Raw genomic sequence first — 22,938 nt, forward strand, 5'->3', positions numbered from 1 at the left:
TTATTTCCCTTGTTCAGACATAAACCCCTGTATTGCACTTTCAGTAATTTATTCATGCATTAACAGAATAGGCTCACACATGTTGCTCATATGTGGTCTATTTTAAGTAGTGTTGAGTATATGTATACAAAAGTTCCCTTGATATTTGTGGAATGTCCTTAAAGAACACTAACATCCTGTTTGATCCACAGTTCCCAGGAAACTCCAATTTCCCCCCCGTTTTCCCATACGTTCAGCACACTGTGGTTATGATATTAGTAGTGTGGGTGGTGTGGCTTAGTGGTCAGGGCTGTACTGTTGGTTTGAACCCCACTCAACAAACCAAAGAACACCACTGGTGCAAGACACTTTTGCAGGTTACTTCAGGGGTATTTAAAAGGGGAATAAGTATACAAATTAAAGTTTCTAATCCTAAATGACTGCTATAGAAGGTCTCATGAAAGATGTCACCATGATGGCAGTATATGTTTCAAATAAAGAATTATAATATATATCCATGTCAATAGTATAGCTTCGCACATATGCCAACCACCCATAATGTTTGCTCTGCTGTATCCGATACCATGACAGACATTTGCTTTTGCATCTGTCACTGATGCAAGAACTCAATGTCAATTTTCCCAGAAACAACTTAAAATGTGAACTTGTCTTTTTGACTATCTGAGATGAGTTCTGGCCCAGAGAACCCCATGGCATACCTGCGTAGAATATATTTCAAATGTAGAATTTATAGAAAGCCATAGCTTTCTCCTAAAGTAACAGAGATTTAAGCAGCGGCAGTCTGTGATAAGTGACAGTGGTTTTCTGAAGAACTCCTGAGCCCATGTGGCTATATTTAACCCCGCATCATAATGGTTTCTTATGAAATGCCATCTGAGGACTCAAAGGTCATGCGCTCAAAGACTCAAATGCTCCTTTTATACCCAAAAATGAAACCTTGACCTATTACCAATTACCAATTCACCTTATATTAATAGTAGTTTAATATAAGTAACGTTTAGTTTTAACTAAAACAGAAATAAATGACTGAGAACATCATTGAGACCAGATAACTCAGGACGAACGACATAATTGTTCAGGAGAATTAAGAGTTGATTAAGTTTATTTATTGATGCTATTCTTGAATCATTTTTAAATTTCAAAACCAGCAAGACACCAGACATTTATATCCAAATATAGTAAAGATATTATTAAATATATTATATTATTCCTTAAAAAAACAAACAAGCAAACATATATTACATGAAAAAGGTTTGCAAGGAATAATTTATTTTTGTTTATAAATTAAAATGTATGTTTTCCTTTAATTTCATTTAGAATAAATTATATCTAAGAAAGAAAACCAGTGAAACTAAAACTATATATAAGTTTTATTTTATTGATTTATTATATATTTTTTTATTACTAAATAAATTTTATTTTTATAATTTTATTTTATATATTTTTTTTCCATCCAAATTGACACAGCTATATATTAAATCTTCAAAAATAGGCATATATTATATATTCCAGCAATGACATAAAATGGCCTTTATTAATTTTTATTTATATGTGAAAATGCTTTCTTAATGTATGCTTATCTATCTATCTATCTATCTATCTATCTATCTATAGCTTCTTGAGTTATCTTATTAAATAATTATTTTTCCTAACATTATTTATGATCAAATTATGCAACGATGTAGCCTACCTAATAATAAAAAATAAAGTAAAACGTAACATAAACATTCTAAAGAGTCTTTATAAAACGTAACATGAACATTCTAAAGAGTCTTTATTGCGCGTGTTGTTGTTGTGGTGCTGCGGTCTCTTTAAGCACGCTGTAACGCGACTCCGGGTTTGTCTCTTCTCCTCCTCACACACACACACACACAGACATAGACACAGACACAGAAGCAGCTCGGCTCTCCTCGGATCTGCTGACGTGTCTGCAGCGGCTCCGTGATCAACAGCTGCCAGCATCATGGCTGCACCGAGTCCCTGTTTTTATTCTGTTTTAATGCTCGTTCTCTGCGCGTGTTTTCCTCCGAGCTGTGCAGAGCGGCGCTTCTCGGACCTGAAGCGATGCGCTGATGAGGACTGCAGCAGTGAGTATCACTGCAACTTTGTGTCGGGATGCGGCTGACGTCATAAAGGCCGCACCGCCGCTCCCGCGGGATACTGTAACTTTGTAACAGATGTAAATAGATTGCGTGAGAAGCGGGGTTTTGTGCTGCGTGGAGGGCTGATAGTGAGCAGCGGCGTCCGTGAAGATCCTGTGTGTTGACCCTGAGCTCAGTTTAGCCAGTCGAGCTAACAACATCAACGCACTGTACACTCAGTCTGGTTCTCTGACCCAGTCCATGCATGTTTCATGCATTTAATATGTTACTATCACACGCTGAAACACGTAATAACATTAAATAAAAGGCCTGGTTGGCATGTAAAACTGACCGATTGCTTGATTAGGAAGGTCGTTATTTACAAACTCCCTGCGAAACCTGATTCGATTGAGATGAATTAGGCTGAGCTGTTGTTGACAAAATAGTTTTTACTCGACATTCAGAGTGTAATGAACGAAAACCGAAGTATTGTCAATATATGCACAATGAAGATATCTGATATATTGCATTGCAGTTTAATCACTTGATGTACATCTGTAAGCATTTTTAATGTAAAATTCAGACAAAAAAAAAATTTGGACGTTGTTGAAAGTTGTGTATATATATTGTTCTTACTAGAACTTTACTTTAAAACTAATGTTTAGAAATAAAATAAAAAACGAAAAACATCAGATGTATTGTCTTTTAAAATATAAAATATTTGTATTTTATAATGCAACTTAATTTAGTTAACAATTTTGTAAGCATTTTAATATATTTTTCCTGTTAAAATTACTAAACTTCTACAGTAAATAATATAATCATTCCCAATCCCTCTTTCCTCAGATTATGTATTTGGAATAAAAAATAATAATTTAAATTTTTACTTGAAACACCACTTTCAACAGAAATGTGAATTTATGTTATCATTAAATGGTTAAAAAATGCATGCTGTACTGTACTGTACACACAAAATTTCTTCATGCAACCTGATTGGATGAATCTCACAAAACCTGTCCATAAATATCCGGATCATGTTGTGGTTCAAAATAATTAGTAAGAAATTAAAGATATATTTTGCTACATATAATTTAGGACCCTTATGATTTGTTGCATTGTCCCTGTAATATACTTTATTTTTAATGTAAATTACAATTAATTAATCACAATGTTTTTTTTTTATTCCATATTGCATTCGATTAAAGAATTAAAAATCTACATTGTAAACAAAATCCTAACATTTTTCATGCAACTTTCATGCAGAACAAGGTTTTGTTAACTTAAAGTGGATGTACAGTACATGTTAAGCTTTCATAATCAAACATGAAGTGAGTAGTTTTCATCCTAAAGTGTTTTTTGTGTCTCTTTAGTGCTTCTCTGCCGAGGGAAGGCTGCCAAGGATTTCACGGGGCCGGACTGTCGGTTTCTCTCTTTTAAGAAAGGAGAGACGATATATGTATATTATAAACTCTCAGGGCAGAGATCAGACCTGTGGGCTGCTAGTGTAAGTAATGATTGATTGATTATTTGGTCGTTATGGGTGTTGCTGATGATGTACTCAGTATTTGATTAGTATTACTATTGTCATCGCAAACAGTTTACATGTCTTTATTTAGTTGGGCGACAGATCATGCATGAATCTTCAACAGCAGAGAAATTTGTTAAAGGAATATTTCACAAAAAAAAAATCCTCTGCAGTGAATGGGTGCCATCAGAATGAGAGACCAAACAGCTTATAAAAACATCACAATAATCCACAGCACTCCAGTCCATCAGTTAATGTCTTGTGAAGTCAAAAGAAACAAATTCATAATTACAGTGATTTCAAACCATAATATCCATAATAACGCTTCCTCCAGTGTTAAAAGTAATCTGGTCTGAATCAGGAGAGAAATCCACACAGATCAAGCACCGTTTACAAGACAAAACAGTCCAGAACCGTTTTAAACAAATATATGGGTGGATTTTGATGTTAAGGACAACAGACAAGGGTTTTATACTGTAGCACAAAAATTTACCTTTTTCTCTCTGTTCGTCTGTTTGCATAGGTTGGAAACCACTTTGGTTATTTCCCAAAGGACTATCTTATTATAAATCATATATATACTGAAAAAGAATTGGAGGTACCCACAGAGGTATGTTGATGTGGCTAATATTAACTTATTCATGTTAACGAAATGACTCCTCAAAAAAATAACCAAGCATCTTTCTTTCCCTTTTCAGGAAACAGATTTTGTTTGCTTTGAGACTGGTCTTGATCAATTTGAAAGCTACGACATTGATGTGTTATTAGGCAGCACAATGTTGCTAGAAAATGAGAATTCAACAGAAGAATCGAAAGAACCAGCTCGGAATGAAGATGCATCTCAAATGACAACAACAGAATCAGTGGAACCTCTTGAATCTGAGTCATTCGATTCAGAATCAACATCGATACTTGAATCAGAGTCAGTAGATTCAGAATCACTTCATGAATCTGAGTCCGTAGATTCTGAATCTACATCGCTTCTTGAATCGGAGTCAGTCGATTCTGAATCAACATTGCTTCTAGAATCCCATTCAGTCGATTCAGAACCAACATTGATACTTGATACAGAGTCAGTAGATTTAGAATCATTTCATGAATCAGAGTCAGTCGATTCTGAATCAACATCAATTCTTGAATCACAGTCAGTAGATTCAGAATCAGATTCACTTCTAGAATCAAAGTCAGTTGATTCAGAGTTAAAATCGCTTCTTGAATCCAAGTCAGTAGATTCAGAATCAACATTGTTTCTCGGATCGAAGTCAGTAGATTCAAAGTTAAAATCACTTCATGAATCAGAGTCAATCGAGTCTGAATCAACATTGCTTTTTGAACCAGAGTCAGTAGATTCAGAATCAAAATCACTTCTAGAATCAAATTCAGTAGAATCAGAATTGCTCCATGAACCACAGTCAATCGATTCTGAATCAACATCGCTTCTTGAATCAGAGTCAGTAGATTCAGAATCAAAATCACTTCTAGAATCAAATTCAGTAGATTCAGAATCAGAATCACTCCATGGATCAAAGTCAGTCAATTCAGAATCAACATTCCTTATTGCATCTAAGGCAGATGACTCAGAATCTGTAGAAGCTCCTGAAATCGAGACATTACAAAAATCTACTGAAGAGGACTCTGATGGCTTTCAGCCAGAGAACGATGTTTCATCAGAACCAACGACTGAATTTAAAGATGCACTAACAGAAGAGAACGAAGGTATTTCAATAGGCCAAGATGCTGAGGTCATTTCAGAGGATGTAGAAACAGAACCGTCAGATCCTGACGCACAAGATATTGATTATTCTGAGCTTTTGCACAACCAAAGTGACGCTGATTTTGAGCCACTTGAAACACAAACCGCAGGTTTAGATGAAGTACATGAAGAAGCTGCTAAAACAGAGCTAAGTGATAAAGACATACCACTACAAACACCAGAGAAAACACTCGAAGATGAGGACAGGTCAGGCTTTAAAGATGCTTTCAAAACACAGCATGATGGTGAAACGCAAGCGAATGAATCACTTCAGGAACTCACCGAAGAAGTTGAAGAACAAGCTGGTCTTGAGGGCACTCATGCACAAAGTGATTTTGAAGTACTGGCTGATGCAGATGAAGCCATTGACGTCAAAATCCCAGAATCTTCTCATCCGTCTCCAAATGCTAAAACCGCTTCGAATATGAGTCAAGACGTCCCATCTGAACCAGCATTGGAAACGGAGTCTACCAAAGCACCACCGGCATTAAATATAAGTGAAATCACTAAAGAAGACAATCAAGAGGAGTTAGACGTTGTAGACGTTCTTCAGAAGGCCATCATGGGCAAGAATGAAAATGCAAACATAAACATAGCAAACGATCCTCAGGATGCAGTTACGAAGAATAGCGAAAAAGTGAGTGAATCTAATGGCGGGGATGAGAAGTTAAAGGAGGAACTTGTTACAGAAAGCTCAGAAACTCTACCTCCAATTGCCCAAATGGATGAACAGATTGATAAAGTGAAGAACGAACTCTTGGATCTACTGAAAAACACACTGGAAGAGGAAGAGGACTTGAATAAAGACGCCGAAGAGCTTTTAGAAGACGAAAATGCAAACGCAGCACTTCTTTCTTCTAAAGCTCAGCTCACAGAAGACATACATGAACCCAAAGAAAACCAACAACCTGAAGGCGATCAGTGGGTTGAATCCCAACAAAGCGCAAACATTACAAAACAAGAACAAATCAGAGAAATTCGTCTTCCTCCCGAGGAGCCCGAGTACAACGATAACGTGCTGAGGCTCACTATCTTACGGGATCACCTGAAGGACGAGGAAATGGAGCACATGCAGAAGTATTTAGAACTTAAGAACCTGTTCAAAATCGAAGCCATGTTTTCAGATCTAGATCTGGAGATGAAGTCTGCGAGAGAGCTGCAGACGGACACGGAGGAAATCGAGCAAACGCTGGACCAGATCATGGAGGTCTCGGAGAACTCGATTCTCGATGCCACAGAGGACATATTCAATGAAAGAGACCAGGAATCTCAGGGACACGGACAGCAGAAGGAACCGGAAATGTATGATGTTGAAGCTGCCATCTTAGACGCTTTCCAGGAGATCATTTTCACTTTACGACAGAAATATTCAGCAGCCAGTGACAGCGCACCGTTGGTCGAAGAAGAACATCTCGCTTCTGAAACAGGTCAGTTTAGCAGAAAGGTTCTTCATTGCAATGCTTGCATTTCCAAATCACTAATTAAATGCATTTGCCTTTTTCAATGCATCATTTCAGGTTTGACCTATAATCAGAAACTGTTTGCGTTGTTTTAACCCTTTAAAATCTACTGCATCACATTTGATGCATGCATTTCTAAAGTCTCTGTTTAACCAGTTGCACACAATCTCGTTTGACTGATAGTTTAGATTTTGTAGCAAGAAGTAAGTTTAGCATAATTGTACAAAAAAAACAACAACAAAAAAACCTGTAATATTGTGTAATATTATTACTATTAAGAATTCTGGTTTTCTACTTAAATATACTTTAAAATATAATTTATTCCTGTGATGCAAAACTGTATTTTCTGCTTGAAGTTCAAGTGTCTTTTTAGTGTCAAATCTTTACTGATTTTATAAGTAAACACTAACTAGACCTGGAGTAAACGCTGCTTGCACTTATTTTTTTTAGAAAAATAAGTGAGTATGAAATATGATCATCAGGCATTTAAGGAACGTTTATTTGTTCCTCTGTCAATCATCATTGGATTGCATTGCATTATATGTTTTGATCGTTTGAATCACATTTTACTAAGACATATTCTTGTTAATTTATTGTCTAAGGGTTTAATAAACCGTTCCAGTTCAAAAATGTCAAATTTTTTCAAATGTCAGGGTAAATGTTTTTTTTTATGCGCTTTATTTTCCCAGATGAAAAAATGGGCTCTGAAGAGGTGAATGGTTTGGACAGTATCATCAAAATGACCGAACCACATCAGAGCCCTGCGATGCATGAGGAGCAGAACGAATCTGAAGTGATTCTGAATTCTGAATTAAATGTGAACAAAGACCTGTCTCACAGTAAAGACGTGGGTCTCCGGGAGGATGGGGGCCATTTCAACAGAAATAAAGATGCTCAGATAGGGTTCGAGGATGCAGAGGAGATTCAGAAGGGACCTCGTGCTATTTTAGAGAACCCAGTGGACATCGGCTTTCACTTTGAAGTGGATCCATCCTCAGGTGTGTCAGTGTTTTTTTTTTTCCTTCAATTTGAATAATTCATTTAGCATTTATTGAGCTAAAAGTGTTGTTTCTGTCCCCAGGTTCACTGGAGTCTCCGAGCGTCTCTGATTTCTGCGACACTGAAGCAAGCGGCGTTTCCTCCAGCTCATCGACTGCAGATGAACTTTGGGCTTCAGTGCTTCTCATCAAAGAATATCTTGGAGTTTATGGAGAAATTGTGAGTAAGACCCTATTTTAAGATTCTAGCCAAACGATTGTGTCGTTCAGTTCTCAGCATTGCTGTATTAGATGCTATGGCAGATAAAACTATTCTTTATTCCAGACTGTCAAACTCTGACTTAAATGGACTTTAAAGAAACGTTGATTTGAGCAAGCATGTTTGGGATGTGGTTATGTGTTAGCCGCTGACACACTGAACTCACGTTGAACGAGGAATTGGTGCAATGTTAATTACAGGATTGTTTTCCGGGTTCCAGAGAAGCAAACTAGCAATTTGAGAAATAAAAACACAGCATTTCTGTCTTCATCCTGTCCAGACTTCAGGTAGTAAGTGGATCACTCACTTCAGAAGCGAAATGCATGATAATAACGACTTAAACTGCTTGCATTCCATCATTCAGTCAGCAGATGAGTATTATATCCATGCAGTAGTTGTATAATAATGACACAATGGCTGTATTTTGAGCTCGTATAGAGTAATTCTGCTAACCTAGTGAGTTAAGTCCATTAAGGATGGTTTAAATGATTTAAATGGAGTTGAAAGTGCTTATCCTATGGGCTTCAGGGGACTGGGTTTCATCAGAGGTGAGAGTCCAGTAAACTCCTAGTGTTGTGTTTTTGTTGCATGTGGCTGGTGCTGATCAGATTCAGTGCTTAAAAAGACTTGGTTGCTTTAGATTTGACAATATAAGTCTAAAATTGATCTGAAAGCGTCACAAGTTTGACATCCAGGGCTTCTATCTAAACCTGACAGATGGTGAAAACATTGTTTTCAATGGGATAAAGTAGTAAAAAAGTAATTGTGATTTTCTTTTCTCAGAATTGTGGGGTATAAAGTCAGATTTGTCAAATATAAAGAGATATAAGGTTAGAATTGAGAGATATAGAGTAACAATTACCCTTTTTTTAAGCTGTGTTGAAAACAAACAGACAAAAAAACTTTGAAACAGGATTTCAATATATAAACTCAAATTTTAAAATGTGCATTCCACGATAAAAAAAAACTGAATATAGGAATGAAACTCAGAATTCTGCGAATTAAAAAAAGATGTGTGTGTGGAATATAATTGCTAGAATAAAAGTCAGATTGTGAGAGAAAAGGTTGTAATTAACTTTTTATTTTTATCCGTTTTTAAGAAAAAAAATCTTAATTTTGAATTCGTGAGAAAAATTCTGAACTCTAAGCTTATACCTCGTAATTCAGAGTCTATCCCTCAGAATTGTGGAAAAAGTCAGAATAGTGAGCTATAACTCACTAAAAGTGGGACCTGTGTGAGAAAAAGTTGCAATGACGTTTTAAAATTTGTGTTCCATGTTGGAAACAAAATAACAGCGGAATGTTAACTCAGAATTCTGAGAAAAGAAAAAGTGAAAATTCCGAGTTTATATATATATATTTTTTTTAAATCGTGAAATCAGAATAATTGTGAATGTAGAATTGCTAGAGTAAAAGTCAGATTGTGAGAAAATGTTGCAATGACCTTTTTTGACTTGATGAAAATATGCTTCAGTAGAAATCAAGTATATTTGTAATAATTTCTAAAACTGAGGATATTTCATGTGTTTTTGTGGGGATCAGCTGATCAGTGCTCTTCCGGAGGAATGGCGGCCGGGATCCACGTTCCTCGGCGTCCCCTGGGAGCCGCTGGTTTTTACAGCGGTGTGTGGTACCTTTACAGTACTGATGTTCTTCTGGAGGACGGTTCTCGCTGTAAGAATCACCTTGTGATCAATGTTATCATTCTTTTGAGATTGTATCAGTCTAAATCAGTCGTTGAACTCTTCTCTCCTCCTCTAGATCAAAGGCAGAAGCTATCAGTGTAAGTCAACCTCTTTATGATGGAGATATCAGCTAAATATACATTTGATCTCAAAGATGCACAGATTTAGTCAGATTTATTCATTTAAAAATAAGATGATATTTGGTTTGTGTTTATCAGATACTCACATGCAGCAGTACTCATAATTTATAAAATATTTAATGCACTGGATTATGAAAAGAAAAATAGACATTATTCATCATATAATTATGGAGTTATTTGCAAAATGTCATTTACATCATAATATTATTTGTGATAGTGTAAGGTGTGAGATCATGCCAGCCACACTATTTTTAAAATATTTTCTTTAATTTGTATTAGAAAAAAAAAAAAACATACATAATATATAACATATATATATTTTTTCATCCATTTATTTTTTACTTAGTTTATAAGTAAACTTGTAATCATGTAAAATCAATAAGTATTGTTTTGTTTAGTTTTTTCTAAAAATTATACTTGCTCAAAGAAATATAAAAATTATTTTTGTTATTATTTGATAAATTAGTTCCAATGTAGTTTATAGTTTCCTTTCCAAATAATTCAAATGTTTTTTTTCAGTATTTTTTGAATCACTTTTCCAATCATATTTATGTCCTCATAGGATATTGTAATATTAGTTATCAATATTAATAACAAAATAAGCTTATAATAATACTATTAAATTATTCTCACTTTAAATAGGTATTTTTTTCTGTCATTTTTTTGGTAGTAATTTGAAGTGTTCTTAAAGTCTCTTAAAACATATAGTTTTTAAATATATATTCACATCATCTTTTCTTTTGCAGTAACTGAAAAGCAGCTCCGAGACAAGATCCAGCAGCTTCTCAACGAGAAATCAGATGCTGTTAACAAGATCTCAGAACTGAACGACATGGTAAACTTCACCGCCTCGTCTCAGTGTTTTCAGTGAAGGCTGATGAATCTGATCAGGTGTCTCCTTGCAGATAAAAGAGCGTGAAGTACGGCTGAAAAACTCTGAGAAATCAATGAGTTCCAGTCAACAAGAAATGAAAGTGCTGAAGGTGAATCACAGCAGCAGGATTCATGCATCGGTCACAGTTCCCTCACGATGCACATTCGTTTAACATAGTTTGTTGTTTATGCTGTGCTAGAACCGTCACCAAATGCTCCAGAGTCAGTGGGAGCAGATGTCTGCCAGCATTTCACAGTTCAACCAGAATATAGCAGACACACAGGAAGAAAACTCAAATCTCCGTGAGAAGGTAAGCTCAGGTTTCTTCCATTTTTTTGCCACTGTGATTTATCATCTCTCTGATTTTCCAATACCCTTTTTGTTTTTCTCCAAACCAAAGATTGGCAAAATGCACCAGAGAATCGAGAAATACCAGAAAACGCTGAAGAGCTTTGATGAGGAGCGTGCAAAGGTTACTTCGGAGGCTGTTCTGTATCTCCATGTATTGTTTCTGTGGACATATGCTAATACAGGACAGTCTGTCAGCGGTTGTGGGCGGGGCTTGAGTAATATGACATCATTTTGGGGTATTAAAAAAAAGTAGTGATTGTAGGGAGCTTGTGTCCATTTATTACTATGTTAAATTTCATTTTGCATCTGATGTCCCCTTTAAGTTTTAAGTAAATAAAAATATATTTAACGTAGCAGTAAATGGACACAAGCTCCCTACAATCACTACTTATATATATATATATATATATATATATATTAGTAATCAACTACATTTTCAATGTCATAATTGATCATCATAATCATCACTTCTGTCATTTTAGCTATATTTTTATTGATGCACAAAAATGTGAAAAGAAAATAATTTATTTTTTATTAAATTTGTTTCACTTATAGTTTGCTTTCTAAATAATAAAAATACTAAGACCTTCACTTTTCTTATTTATATATTTCAAAATAGATTTTAGCATCAGTGAATATTAATTCTCAGTTGAATTGATAATTAATTATATAATTTATAAAATGTTTATATCATTGGATAACAGAAATTATGTACTTTCCATTTTAATTTTTGAAAAAGTTTTAGTAATTTTATGTTGGTCATTTTTAGGAGTTTTAGTTTATATATATATATATATATGTGTGTGTGTGTGTGTGTGTATGTGTATATATGTATATGTATATATATGTGTGTATATGTATTTATGCGTGTGTGTTGTGTGTGTGTGTGTGTGTGTGTGTTTATAAAATAAAAAATATATAACCCTGTTTTGAAAATGTATCTGAACATTTGAAATAATTCCCTCATGTCCTAAAGATGAAGAAAATAAATATTGTGCATCTCTTGGGGTTTGTTTTGATTTATTAACAGGTCCATGTCCTCATGGATGAAGCCAAACTCAGAGAAGATGCCTTCAAGGCTCAGGTTCTGTCTTTCGAGAAGGAAAACGGCGCTTTAAAAGAGCAGAAGAAATCTGTGAGTCCTGCTGTCAGAGCTGTGAATGTCACTCAAGCATCAGTATCCGCGCGAAGCTGATGATATTTCTGTTCTGACAGCTCCTCCGTGATGCTAAAGACTGGCAGGAGAAGCACAGGAGACTGAGCGAGGAGATCCGAGTTTACCACAAATCCCAGAAAGAGCTGGAAGACTCTCTGGTGCACAAGGAGAACGAGATCGACGTGAGTGAAACTTGTTGCATTTGATGAAACCGGTGCTTCGCTGGAGCTTTATTTACATTTTATCACAAATTATAGTGTGTTCTTCAAAATAGCATGACATCCCATGATTCTCTGGTGTCTAGGTTTTGTCCAGCTGTATTGCAGAGCTCAATCGTCTGGGAGCTTGTGATCCTGAAGAACTACAGAAAGATGATGCTGGTAAGCCAAAAAATCTATTAATGATGGGAAAAATATGGGATTTGGGGAAAAATATTATTGTCATTTCTGCTGCAATCAAAAAGCTGTTTGTTTGTATGCACAATTTGGCCAAAAATGAGTTATTCATCAATTTAATAATAATAATAATAATAATAATAATAATAATTATTATTATTATTATTATTATTATACATATATTAAGCATGATTCTTAATGAAATGTTAAACAAAATGGGATATTATTTTATTATTAGTAGTAATAGTAATATATATTTTTTTTAATTTAATGCATTTAATATTGAATATTGAATTTTTAAAATAAAGTTATTATAACTAATTACACAAAATAACCCTAATTCTTATATCACTGTAAAAAAATGTATTTTTCGAAAAATAATAATTATTTAATTTTACGGTAGAGTTGTAAACCTAATATCTTCATTTTCAAAGTGTGAATGGTTGCAGCTTTATTGTAGTCTAATATTTGATGAATTGCTCGTGATTTTGGTTATATTGCGATCATTCGTGCTGCCCTACATTTATTCAGTGAACATTAGCTCTATTGTTTTATTATTTTGCTGTTTGTTTCATACAAGCAATAAGCTTCTCGAGGCTTGAAGATGGTTAGATGAAACGTTCTCCTCTATTCTCTGAACAACAAGCATCTGTTTTCTTTCAGAGAAGAAGATGGACAGCATGAGACTGCGAATCACACAAATGATGGACGTCTCCAGGGTACATGCGTCTGATTTTATTTGGAGGATAATTCAACACTCTTCTCATTTCTAATGCAGTTTCTGTTTGACAGATTAAAGTGACTCTCAGTGTCATTGAAGATGAGAGGAATCGCTATGTGGAAACTCTTCTCGCCGAACAGAAAGCCAGACAGGATCTGGAGGGTATGAAGACTGCGGCTGTTCGCTCGAACACCTTCTGATCGGGTTCCTACCTCTTCATCTACTCATGTATTGTTTATTTTTGAATCTAGAGCAATATCAGAAGGCTATGCATGCCCAGATGAATCTGAACAATGAGAAAACGCATCTGAAGAACCAGCTGAAGACCCTGCAGCAGAGGCTGGAGATCACCACTGAACTCTACCAGCAGAAAGAGAACGCACTGCAGCAGTGAGAGCTCACACTTCATTCATGCACACCATTACATCACAAACCCTTTACAAGTGCTCAGATCAGATCATTAGTTCAGGGACTGTTGCAATAGAGGAATTTGAATTCCCTATTTTTAGTCAGTGGGTATGAAATGAAACCGTACAGAAGGCATTCTGCTAAGTGTAGTAATTATTTCAATGTAGATGCTTGCTTTTTGTGTGTAATTTATTCAAAATTTAAATAAGTTTTTTTTGCAGCAAGAGGACCAGCTATATATATATATATAAAATTAGGTCTGCATGGTTATTGAAATGCTTTTTTAATTTCTGTTTAAAATGCAATTGAATTTTTTTTTAATACATTAAATTGTACGGAGCCCCCAAAGCGACTTTTGCAAAAATAAAAATGACTTTCACGTTCGCACAAGATACTAATGCATGCTCGTGAGAAACTATTACCTGCTATTGTGTGCTCACGAGAAACTATCGCATGCTCGCGAGAAACTATTGCCTGCTATTGCGTGCTCATGAGAAACAAATGTGTGCGAATAAGAAGCTATTGCGTGCTCGCGAGAAACTATTGCATGCTCATGAGAAACAAATGCGTGCGAATAAAAAGCTATTGCGTGCTCGCGAGAAACCATTGCCTGCTCACTAAAACTATCGCGTGCTCACAAGAAAGCCTGCTATTGCTGTCACAGTGTCTGGGTTGTGTTCCCTGGGTTTCCACTAGGTGTCCTCCTTTCCCACGGTGTCTGTCACCTTATCACTTCCTGTTCCCTTATTTGGTCACCTTCCTCTTTGTTGAGTAATTGATTGTTCCCCACCTGTCTCCTGTTCCCTCATTATCCTTCTGTGTATTTATACCCGGTCTGTCTGAGTCTGTGTTACGGAGTCCTTGTTTAATGTCCTATGATTATTCATGTCCGTCGCTCCTTGCCTTCGTGTCTTCGTGTCTTGTTTATGTTGGATTTGGATATTCTGGTTTTGACCCTGCCTGGACTGTTTACCCCTTTGGATTACCCTTTAAATAAATGACTTACCTGCAATTGGTTCCCTCTCCTGTGTTTCCTGTAACGCCGATCGTGACAGAAGGACTCCGTCACAGTAGGAACCAGCGGTATGTCATTTTTCCGTTCCCCAGCCAAGATGGCGGAGCGGCGAACCAAGTACCTTCGGTTGATCGCCCTCCGCCAAGAGGGCAATGAAGTGGGTGCCCTGGCTCAGGTGTTCTGGTCCCTGGCCGAGGGCATGGGCTACAACGATGCGGCCCTCAAGGACTATTTCAATGGTGGGCTGGATGATCCAGTGTCTCAGGAGGAGATGGCGCAGTTAGAGACACTGGAATTCTGGGAATACGTGCGCTACCTGCAGCATCGGCTTCGGTAGGATGCCCCAGCCACTTCTGTCTCTTCCGGCGGTGTGGTCGTCAGCCCAGCACCACTGCCCAGGATGGCAACCAGCCAAGCGCCACAACCCAAGATGGCTGCCAGTCCAGCACCACTGCCCAGGATGGCTACCAGCCAAGCGCCACAACCCAAGATGGCCGCCAGTCCAGCACCACTGCCTAGGATGGCTACCAGCCAAGCGCCACAGCACAAGATGGCCGCTAACCTATCGCCAATGCCCAAATTGGCCAGCGCCACAGCCCAAGATGGCCGCCAGCCCAGCACCAATGGCCAAATTTGCCACCGGTTCAGCGCCACAGCCCAAGATGGCCGTCAGCCTAGCGCCACAGCACAAGATGGCCGTCAGTCCAGCGCCACAGCACAAGATGGCCGCTAACCCAGTGCCAATGCCCAGATTGGCCACCGGTCCAGCGCCACAGTACAAGATGGCCGTCAGCCTAGCGCCACAGCACAAGATGGCCGTCAGTCCAGCGCCACAGCACAAGATGGCCGCTAGCCCAGCGCCAATGCCCAAATTGGCCACCGGTCCAGCGCCACGGTACAAGATGGCCGCCAGCCCAGCACCACAGTACAAGAGGGCCGCCTGTCCAGAGTCATGGCCCAAGATGGCTGCTTGCCCAGCGCCGCTGCACAGGATGAGAGTCTCAGTTGACCCTCCGGAGTCGAGTCAGGTTCCAGTTGACCCTCCGGAGTCGAGTCAGGTTCCAGTTGACCCTCCGGAGTTGAGTCAGGTTCCAGTTGACCCTCCGGAGTCGAGTCAGGTGCCAGTGAACTCTCCAGAGTCGAGTCAGGTGCCAGTGAACTCTCCAGAGTCGAGTCAGGTGCCAGTGAACTCTCCAGAGTCGAGTCAGGTGCCAGTGAACTCTCCAGAGTCGAGTCAGGTGCCAGTGAACTCTCCAGAGTCAGGGCTAGTCACCGCTGGTCCTCCAGAGTCAGGGCTAGTCACCGCTGGTCCTCCAGAGTCAGGGCTAGTCACCGCTGGTCCTCCAGAGTCAGGGCTAGTCACCGCTGGTCCTCCAGAGTCAGGGCTAGTCACCGCTGGTCCTCCAGAGTCAGGGCTAGTCACCGCTGGTCCTCCAGAGTCAGGGCTAGTCACCGCTGGTCCTCCAGAGTCAGGGCTAGTCACCGCTGGTCCTCCAGAGTCAGGGCTAGTCACCGCTGGTCCTCCAGAGTCAGGGCTAGTCACCGCTGGTCCTCCAGAGTCAGGGCTAGTCACCGCTGATCCTCCAGAGTCAGGGCTAGTCACCGCTGATCCTCCAGAGTCAGGGCTGGTCACCGCTGATCCTCCAGAGTCAGGGCTGGTCACCGCTGATCCTCCAGAGTCGGGGCTGGTCACCGCTGATCCTCCAGAGTCAGGGCTGGTCACCGCTGATCCTCCAGAGTCAGGGCTGGTCACCGCTGATCCTCCAGAGTCAGGGCTGGTCACCGCTGATCCTCCAGAGTCAGGGCTGGTCACCGCTGATCCTCCAGAGACTAGGCTGGTCACCGCTGATCCTCCAGAGTCTAGGCTGGTCACCGGTGATCTTCAAGGACTGAGTCAAGTCACCATTGATCTTCATGAACAAAGGCAAGTCACCATTGATCTTCATGAGCAAATACAAGTCACCAATGATCTTCATGAGCAGTGTCAGGCCAGCACCAATCTTCTGGAATCCAGTAAGGACACCAGGGGATTACCAGAGTTTCGTCGTCCCGTTGGTCCAGCCGCACGGAGGTCTGCTCCGCCTTGGGGGGCTCTGGTCCTGACCACATGGCTGTGGTGGTCTTCTGCTCCGCCCTGGGGGCCTTCCGCCCTGACCACACGGTTGTGGGGGTCTTCCGCTCCGTCCTGGAGGACTCTGACTTCGTCCACAAGGACGTGGTGGTCTTCGGCTCCGCCCTGGGGTGCTTCCGTCCTGACCACACGGTTGTGGTGGTCTTCTGCTCCGCCTTGGGGGCCTTTCGTCCTGACCACATGGCTGTGGTGGTTTTCTGCTCCGCCCTGGGGGACTTCCGCCCTGACCACACTGTTGTGGTGGTCTTCTGCTCCGCCCTGGGGGACTCTGGTTTTGACCACAAGGACGTGGTGGTCTTCCGCTCCGCCCTGGAGGACTCTGGCGTCGACCACAAGTATGTGGTGGTCTTCTGCCCCGCCCTGGGGGGCTTCATGTTGTTGTTTTTGTTTTTGTGTTCACTCCTGTCCCTGTTCCTTTCTGTTAGTCTGGCCCTCCGTCCCTCCCCCTGAACCTCCTCCGGTCCTCCTCCCTCCTGGTCTCCCTGTTTTGTGATTTCAATTCTGGTGCCTGTTCCCCATGTTTTTCTTTTCTGGCCCTCCGTCCCTCCCCCTGAGCCTCCACCTTTCCGCCTCCCTCCTGGTCTCTGTTTTGTGTCTGTCGTGGAGCGTCTGGGAGCCGCTCCGTAGAGGGGGGGTACTGTCACAGTGTCTGGGTTGTGTTCCCTGGGTTTCCACTAGGTGTCCTCCTTTCCCACGGTGTCTGTCACCTTATCACTTCCTGTTCCCTTATTTGGTCACCTTCCTCTTTGTTAAGTAATTGATTGTTCCCCACCTGTCTCCTGTTCCCTCATTATCCTTCTGTGTATTTATACCCGGTCTGTCTGAGTCTGTGTTACGGAGTCCTTGTTTAATGTCCTATGATTATTCATGTCCGTCGCTTCTTGCCTTGCCTTGCCTTGCCTTGTCTTCGTGTCTTCGTGTCTTGTTTATGTTGGATTTGGATATTCTGGTTTTGATCCTGCCTGGACTGTTTACCCCTTTGGATTACCCTTTAAATAAATGACTTACCTGCAATTGGTTCCCTCTCCTGTGTTTCCTGTAACGCCGATCGTGACAATTGCATGCTCATGAGAAACAAATGCGTGTGAAAAAGAATCTAATGCGTGCTCGAGAGAAAATATTGCCTGCTATTGCGTGCTCATGAGAAACAAATGCGTACGAATGAGAAGCTATTGCGTGCTCGCGAGAAACTATTCAATTCAATTCAAGTTTATTTGTATAGCGCTTTTTACTATACAAATCGTTACAAAGCAACTTTACAGAAAATTATGTTTCTACAATATTTAGTAGTAGCTAGTAGTTTGTGCACGTTTGACAGGATTTTAGAAAAAGAAAAATAATAATAATAATAATACAAGACGTAGTCAGCTAGATGATGAACTATCAATATTATTAATTAATAGTAATTATATGATGCAGTCACACATGTAGCAATAATTGTTAGTTCTGTTTGTTGATTCAAGGTTAGGATCATCTGGGGTCCTCTGAGGGTCAGCATCATCTCTTCTCAGGTGTTCTGGATGCAGACTGGAGCTTGTGTAAATCCTAGTTACCACGGGATGTAAATGTGGCAAAACATAGAAACAAAATAGAGACATCATTAGCATAGCTGCTGATCCAACAAAGTAAAATTAGTTTAACCCAAGCTAAAGAATAAAAATGCAGATGCAACTACACTCACAATTTAAGAGATACATTATTCGAATGCTTGGCGAAAGAGATGCGTTTTTAATCTAGATTTAAACAGAGAGAGTGTGTCTGAACCCCGAACATTATCAGGAAGGCTATTCCAGAGTTTGGGAGCCAAATGTGAAAAAGCTCTACCTCCTTTAGTGGACTTTGCTATCCTAGGAACTACCAAAAGTCCAGCGTTTTGTGACCTTAGGGTGCGTGATGTGTTGTAGCGTGGTAGAAGGCTAGTTAGGTACGCAGGAGCTAAACCATTTAGGGCCTTATAGGTAAGTAATGATAATTTGTAACTGATACGGAACTTAATAGGTAGCCAGTGCAGAGACTGTAAAATTGGGGTAATATGATCATATTTTCTTGACCTGGTAAGGACTCTAGCTGCTGCATTTTGGACTACCTGTAGCTTGTTTATTGACGAAGCAGGACAACCACCTAGAAGTGCATTACAATAGTACAGTCTAGAGGTCATGAATGCATGAACTAGCTTTTCTGCATCAGAAACAGATAACATGTTTCGTAGCTTGGCAATGTTTCTAAGATGGAGAATGCAGTTTTTGTAACATTGGAAATATGATTTTCAAAAGACAAATTGCTGTCCAATGTAACACCCAGATTTCTGACTGTAGAGGAAGTAACAGTACATCCGTCTAGTTGCAGATTGTAATCTACAAGATTCTGTGTGGTGTTTTTTGGTCCAATAATTAATATCTCTGTCTTATCCGAATTTAATTGGAGAAAATTATTTGTCATCCAATCTTTTACATTTTTAACACACTCTGTTAGCTTAGATAATTGGGAAGTTTCATCTGGTCTTGTTGAGATATATAGCTGAGTATCATCAGCATAACAGTGGAAGCTAATTCCGTATTTTCTAATAATATTACCAAGGGGCAACATGTATATTGAAAATAGAAGGGGACCTAGGACGGATCCTTGTGGCACTCCATATTTTACTGATGATAAATGAGATGACACCCCATTTAAGTAAACAAAATGGTAGCGATCGGACAGGTAGGATCTAAACCATCTTAGAGCCTGCCCTTGAATACCTGTATAGTTTTGTAATCGATCTATGAGTATGTCATGATCTATGGTGTCGAACGCAGCACTAAGATCAAGTAAGACTAGAAATGAGATGCAGCCTTGATCTGACGCAAGAAGCAGGTCATTTGTAATTTTAACAAGTGCAGTTTCTGTGCTATGGTGGGGCCTAAAACCTGACTGAAATTCTTCATACTGATAATTTTTATGCAGGAAGGTGCTCAATTGAGCAGACACAACTTTTTCTAAAATTTTAGACATAAATGGAAGATTTGAAATAGGCCTATAATTTGCCAGTACACTAGGATCTAGTTTTGGTTTCTTAATAAGAGGCTTGATAACCGCCAGCTTGAATGGTTTTGGGACGTGACCTAAAGATAACGACGAGTTAATGATATTGAGAAGCGGTTCTTCGGCTACAGGTAACAGCTCTTTTAGTAATTTAGTGGGTACAGGATCTAATAAACATGTTGTTGGTTTAGATACAGTGATAAGTTTATTTAGCTCTTCCTGTCGTATATTTGTAAAGCACTGCAGTTTATCTTTGGGTGCGATGGATGAAACTGAAGGGTTAGACGCTGTAGAATCTACATTCGCTATTGTATTTCTAATGTTATCTATTTTATCAGTGAAGAAATTCATAAAGTCATTACTATTTAACGTTGGTGGAATATTTGAATCAGGTGGCGTCTGGTAATTTGTTAATTTAGCCACTGTGCTAAATAAAAACCTTGGATTGTTTTGGTTATTTTCAATGAGTTTGTGGATATGCTCTGCCCTAGCAGTTTTTAGAGCCTGTCTATACCTGGACATACTGTTTTTCCATGCAATTTTAAAAACTTCCAAGTTAGTTTTTCTCCATTTGCGTTCAAGACTACGAGTTACTTTCTTGAGAGAGTGAGTATTACTGTTATACCATGGCACAGTATGTTTTTCTCTAACCTTTTTCAATTTGATGGGGGCAACAGCTTCTAATGTATTAGAGAAAATAGTGCCCATGTTGTCAGTAATTTTGTCTAATTCATGTGTATTTTTGGGTACAAATAGCAGTTGAGATAGATCAGGCAGGTTATTTGTGAATCTGTCTTTGGTGGCTGGAACAATAGTTCTGCCCAGACCGTAATACTGAGACATATAGTTAATATCAGTTATACGCAGCATGCACGATACAAGGAAATGGTCTGTAATATCATCACTTTGGGGTACAATATCTATAGCAGTAAGATCGATTCCATGCGATATAATTAGATCTAGTGTATGATTAAAACGTTGAGTGGGCCCAGTGACATTTTGCTTGACTCCAAAGGAGTTTATTAGGTCAGTAAACGCAAGTCCTAATGTATCATTTGCATTATCAACGTGAATATTAAAATCTCCCATGATTAGCGCCTTATCAACTGTAACTAGAAGGTCTGAGAGGAAATCTGCAAATTCTTTTAGGAATTCTGTATACGGCCCTGGTGGTCTATACACAGTAGCCAGAGCAAGAGATACATTAGACTTCTTTTGCATGTCTGACAGTGTAACATTTAGCAGAAGTATTTCAAAAGAGTTAAACCTGTATCCTGTTTTCTGGGTAACATTGAGAATATCACTATATATTGTTGCCACGACCAGTCTGACGGGGCTCATGCTTATAACAGTAGTTTGGTGGAGTAGACTCATTTAGACCAAAATAATCATTTGGTTTTAGCCAGGTTTCAGTCAAGCAGAGTACATCAAAACTATTATCTGTGATCATTTCATTTACAATAACTGCTTTGGGTGTGAGTGATCTAATATTTATGAGCCCAAACTTTAAAAATTGTTTTTGTTCATTTACTTTACATTTTTCTGGTTTAATTACGATAAGATTTTTTCTAGATCCTACATTATATTTTGACCTCACTATTCGGGGAACAGACACAGTCTTAATAGTTTTTACAGCGCAAGTACTTTTATCATTTAAGCGGGTGGAAAAAAACTCATCATAATAGTTATTAGAGAATTGTCTTACTATTCACATGGAGCGAAGTGTCCTGGAGATGTTGTCAGAGAGCAGCTCCGCTCCGATTCTGCTGGGGTGTAATCCATCAGCGCGAAACAGCCTAGGATGCTCCCAGAAAAGATTCCAGTTATTAACAAACAGCAGTTTCTGTTCTTTACACCATGACAACAACCATTCATTTAAAGCAAAAAGTCTACTGAACCTTTCGTGTCCTCGTCGATACGTGGGCAGTGGTCCTGACACGACGATTGTCGCCGCGGGCGTCGTGCTGCGAACCGTCTCGATCAGGCTGCTGAAGTCCCTCTTCAGCGTCTCCGTCTGCCGCAGCGTGGTGTCGTTAACCCCGGCGTGAAGCACGACCGCTCTGGGGCTCTCGTCGACCTTCAGGATCGCGGGTATCTGCGCAGAAACATCGAGAACACGAGCACCAGGCAAACAATGAGTGTGCACTTTACCTTCGGCTAACGTAGCACTTACGTGTCGGACGATGGAGTCTCCGATGATCACAGCGTCGCGTCCTGTCTCGCGGAGGGGAGCGAAGCGGTTCCGGATGGAGATGTCGAAGGCAGGAGGGGGAGAAGTCGTCGCCCGGGACCCGGCTCGCGTCCTCCGCTGTGGATGCACCCAGGGTCCGTGGTGTCCCGGCGTCGCAGTGAAGGACATCTGGGAAGATCGCGTCCTGGGTGCACCGGGCCTGTGCAGAGAAACACACGGAGTAGACGTGGTGGGACTGTTAGCAGATCGCTGTATACTTACCCCGGACTTGTGAGCGTCAGCCCGGGATGATTCCAGCGCGGCTCTCTGCTCTCTCAGCTGGGCCTGCCTCACCTCCAGGTCGCGAATCTGCTTTCCCACGGCCTCGAGCTCGAGCTGCACAGAGTGGAGACATTCATCCGCCATTAAAGCAAGTAACAGTGAGTACAGCAGTGGTAATGCGTGTGAATAGAGTATTAGCAATGTAAGCGCAGTTAGCTGCAACCACGCCGCTGATGCTAACGGGCTAAAAGCTAATAGCGGACCCGCGAGATCAAAATAAAACTAGTGATAGCGAGGCGTTCTGATTGTTTTTGTTGTAGAATACAATAGAGGATATATTCACACGTTATATAAACAGAAACGATGATGTATAAAATTTATTTTTGAGTTAAAAATAGTCAATGAAAAGAATATAGTGACGGAGCTCAAACGCAGTACAGCTGCCAACAACAAAGAGGAAGTGAAGTATTGCTTGCTCATTAGAAACTATTGCGTGCTCATGGGAAACAATTG

General features: G+C 39.8%; 1 protein-coding gene across 1 annotated transcript in view; it reads left to right on the forward strand.

Moving 5' to 3' along the window:
* Positions 1-1,905: 1,905 nt before the first annotated feature.
* The window catches only part of mia3 (MIA SH3 domain ER export factor 3), a 32,544-nt gene continuing 11,511 nt past the window's right edge, over positions 1,906-22,938 (forward strand). Inside the window, 18 exon segments of the mRNA XM_059498144.1 lie at positions 1,906-2,087; positions 3,452-3,585; positions 4,130-4,216; positions 4,305-6,786; positions 7,509-7,817; positions 7,901-8,037; positions 9,619-9,750; positions 9,838-9,859; positions 10,648-10,736; positions 10,807-10,884; positions 10,975-11,085; positions 11,176-11,247; positions 12,157-12,261; positions 12,342-12,464; positions 12,587-12,662; positions 13,341-13,396; positions 13,470-13,560; positions 13,650-13,788. Coding sequence (XP_059354127.1) covers positions 1,964-2,087; positions 3,452-3,585; positions 4,130-4,216; positions 4,305-6,786; positions 7,509-7,817; positions 7,901-8,037; positions 9,619-9,750; positions 9,838-9,859; positions 10,648-10,736; positions 10,807-10,884; positions 10,975-11,085; positions 11,176-11,247; positions 12,157-12,261; positions 12,342-12,464; positions 12,587-12,662; positions 13,341-13,396; positions 13,470-13,560; positions 13,650-13,788 — 4,367 coding nt within the window. The 5' untranslated portion in view covers positions 1,906-1,963.

The sequence above is a fragment of the Carassius carassius genome, chromosome 18, assembly GCF_963082965.1.
Source record: "Carassius carassius chromosome 18, fCarCar2.1, whole genome shotgun sequence".
Classification (NCBI taxonomy): Eukaryota; Metazoa; Chordata; class Actinopteri; order Cypriniformes; family Cyprinidae; genus Carassius; species Carassius carassius.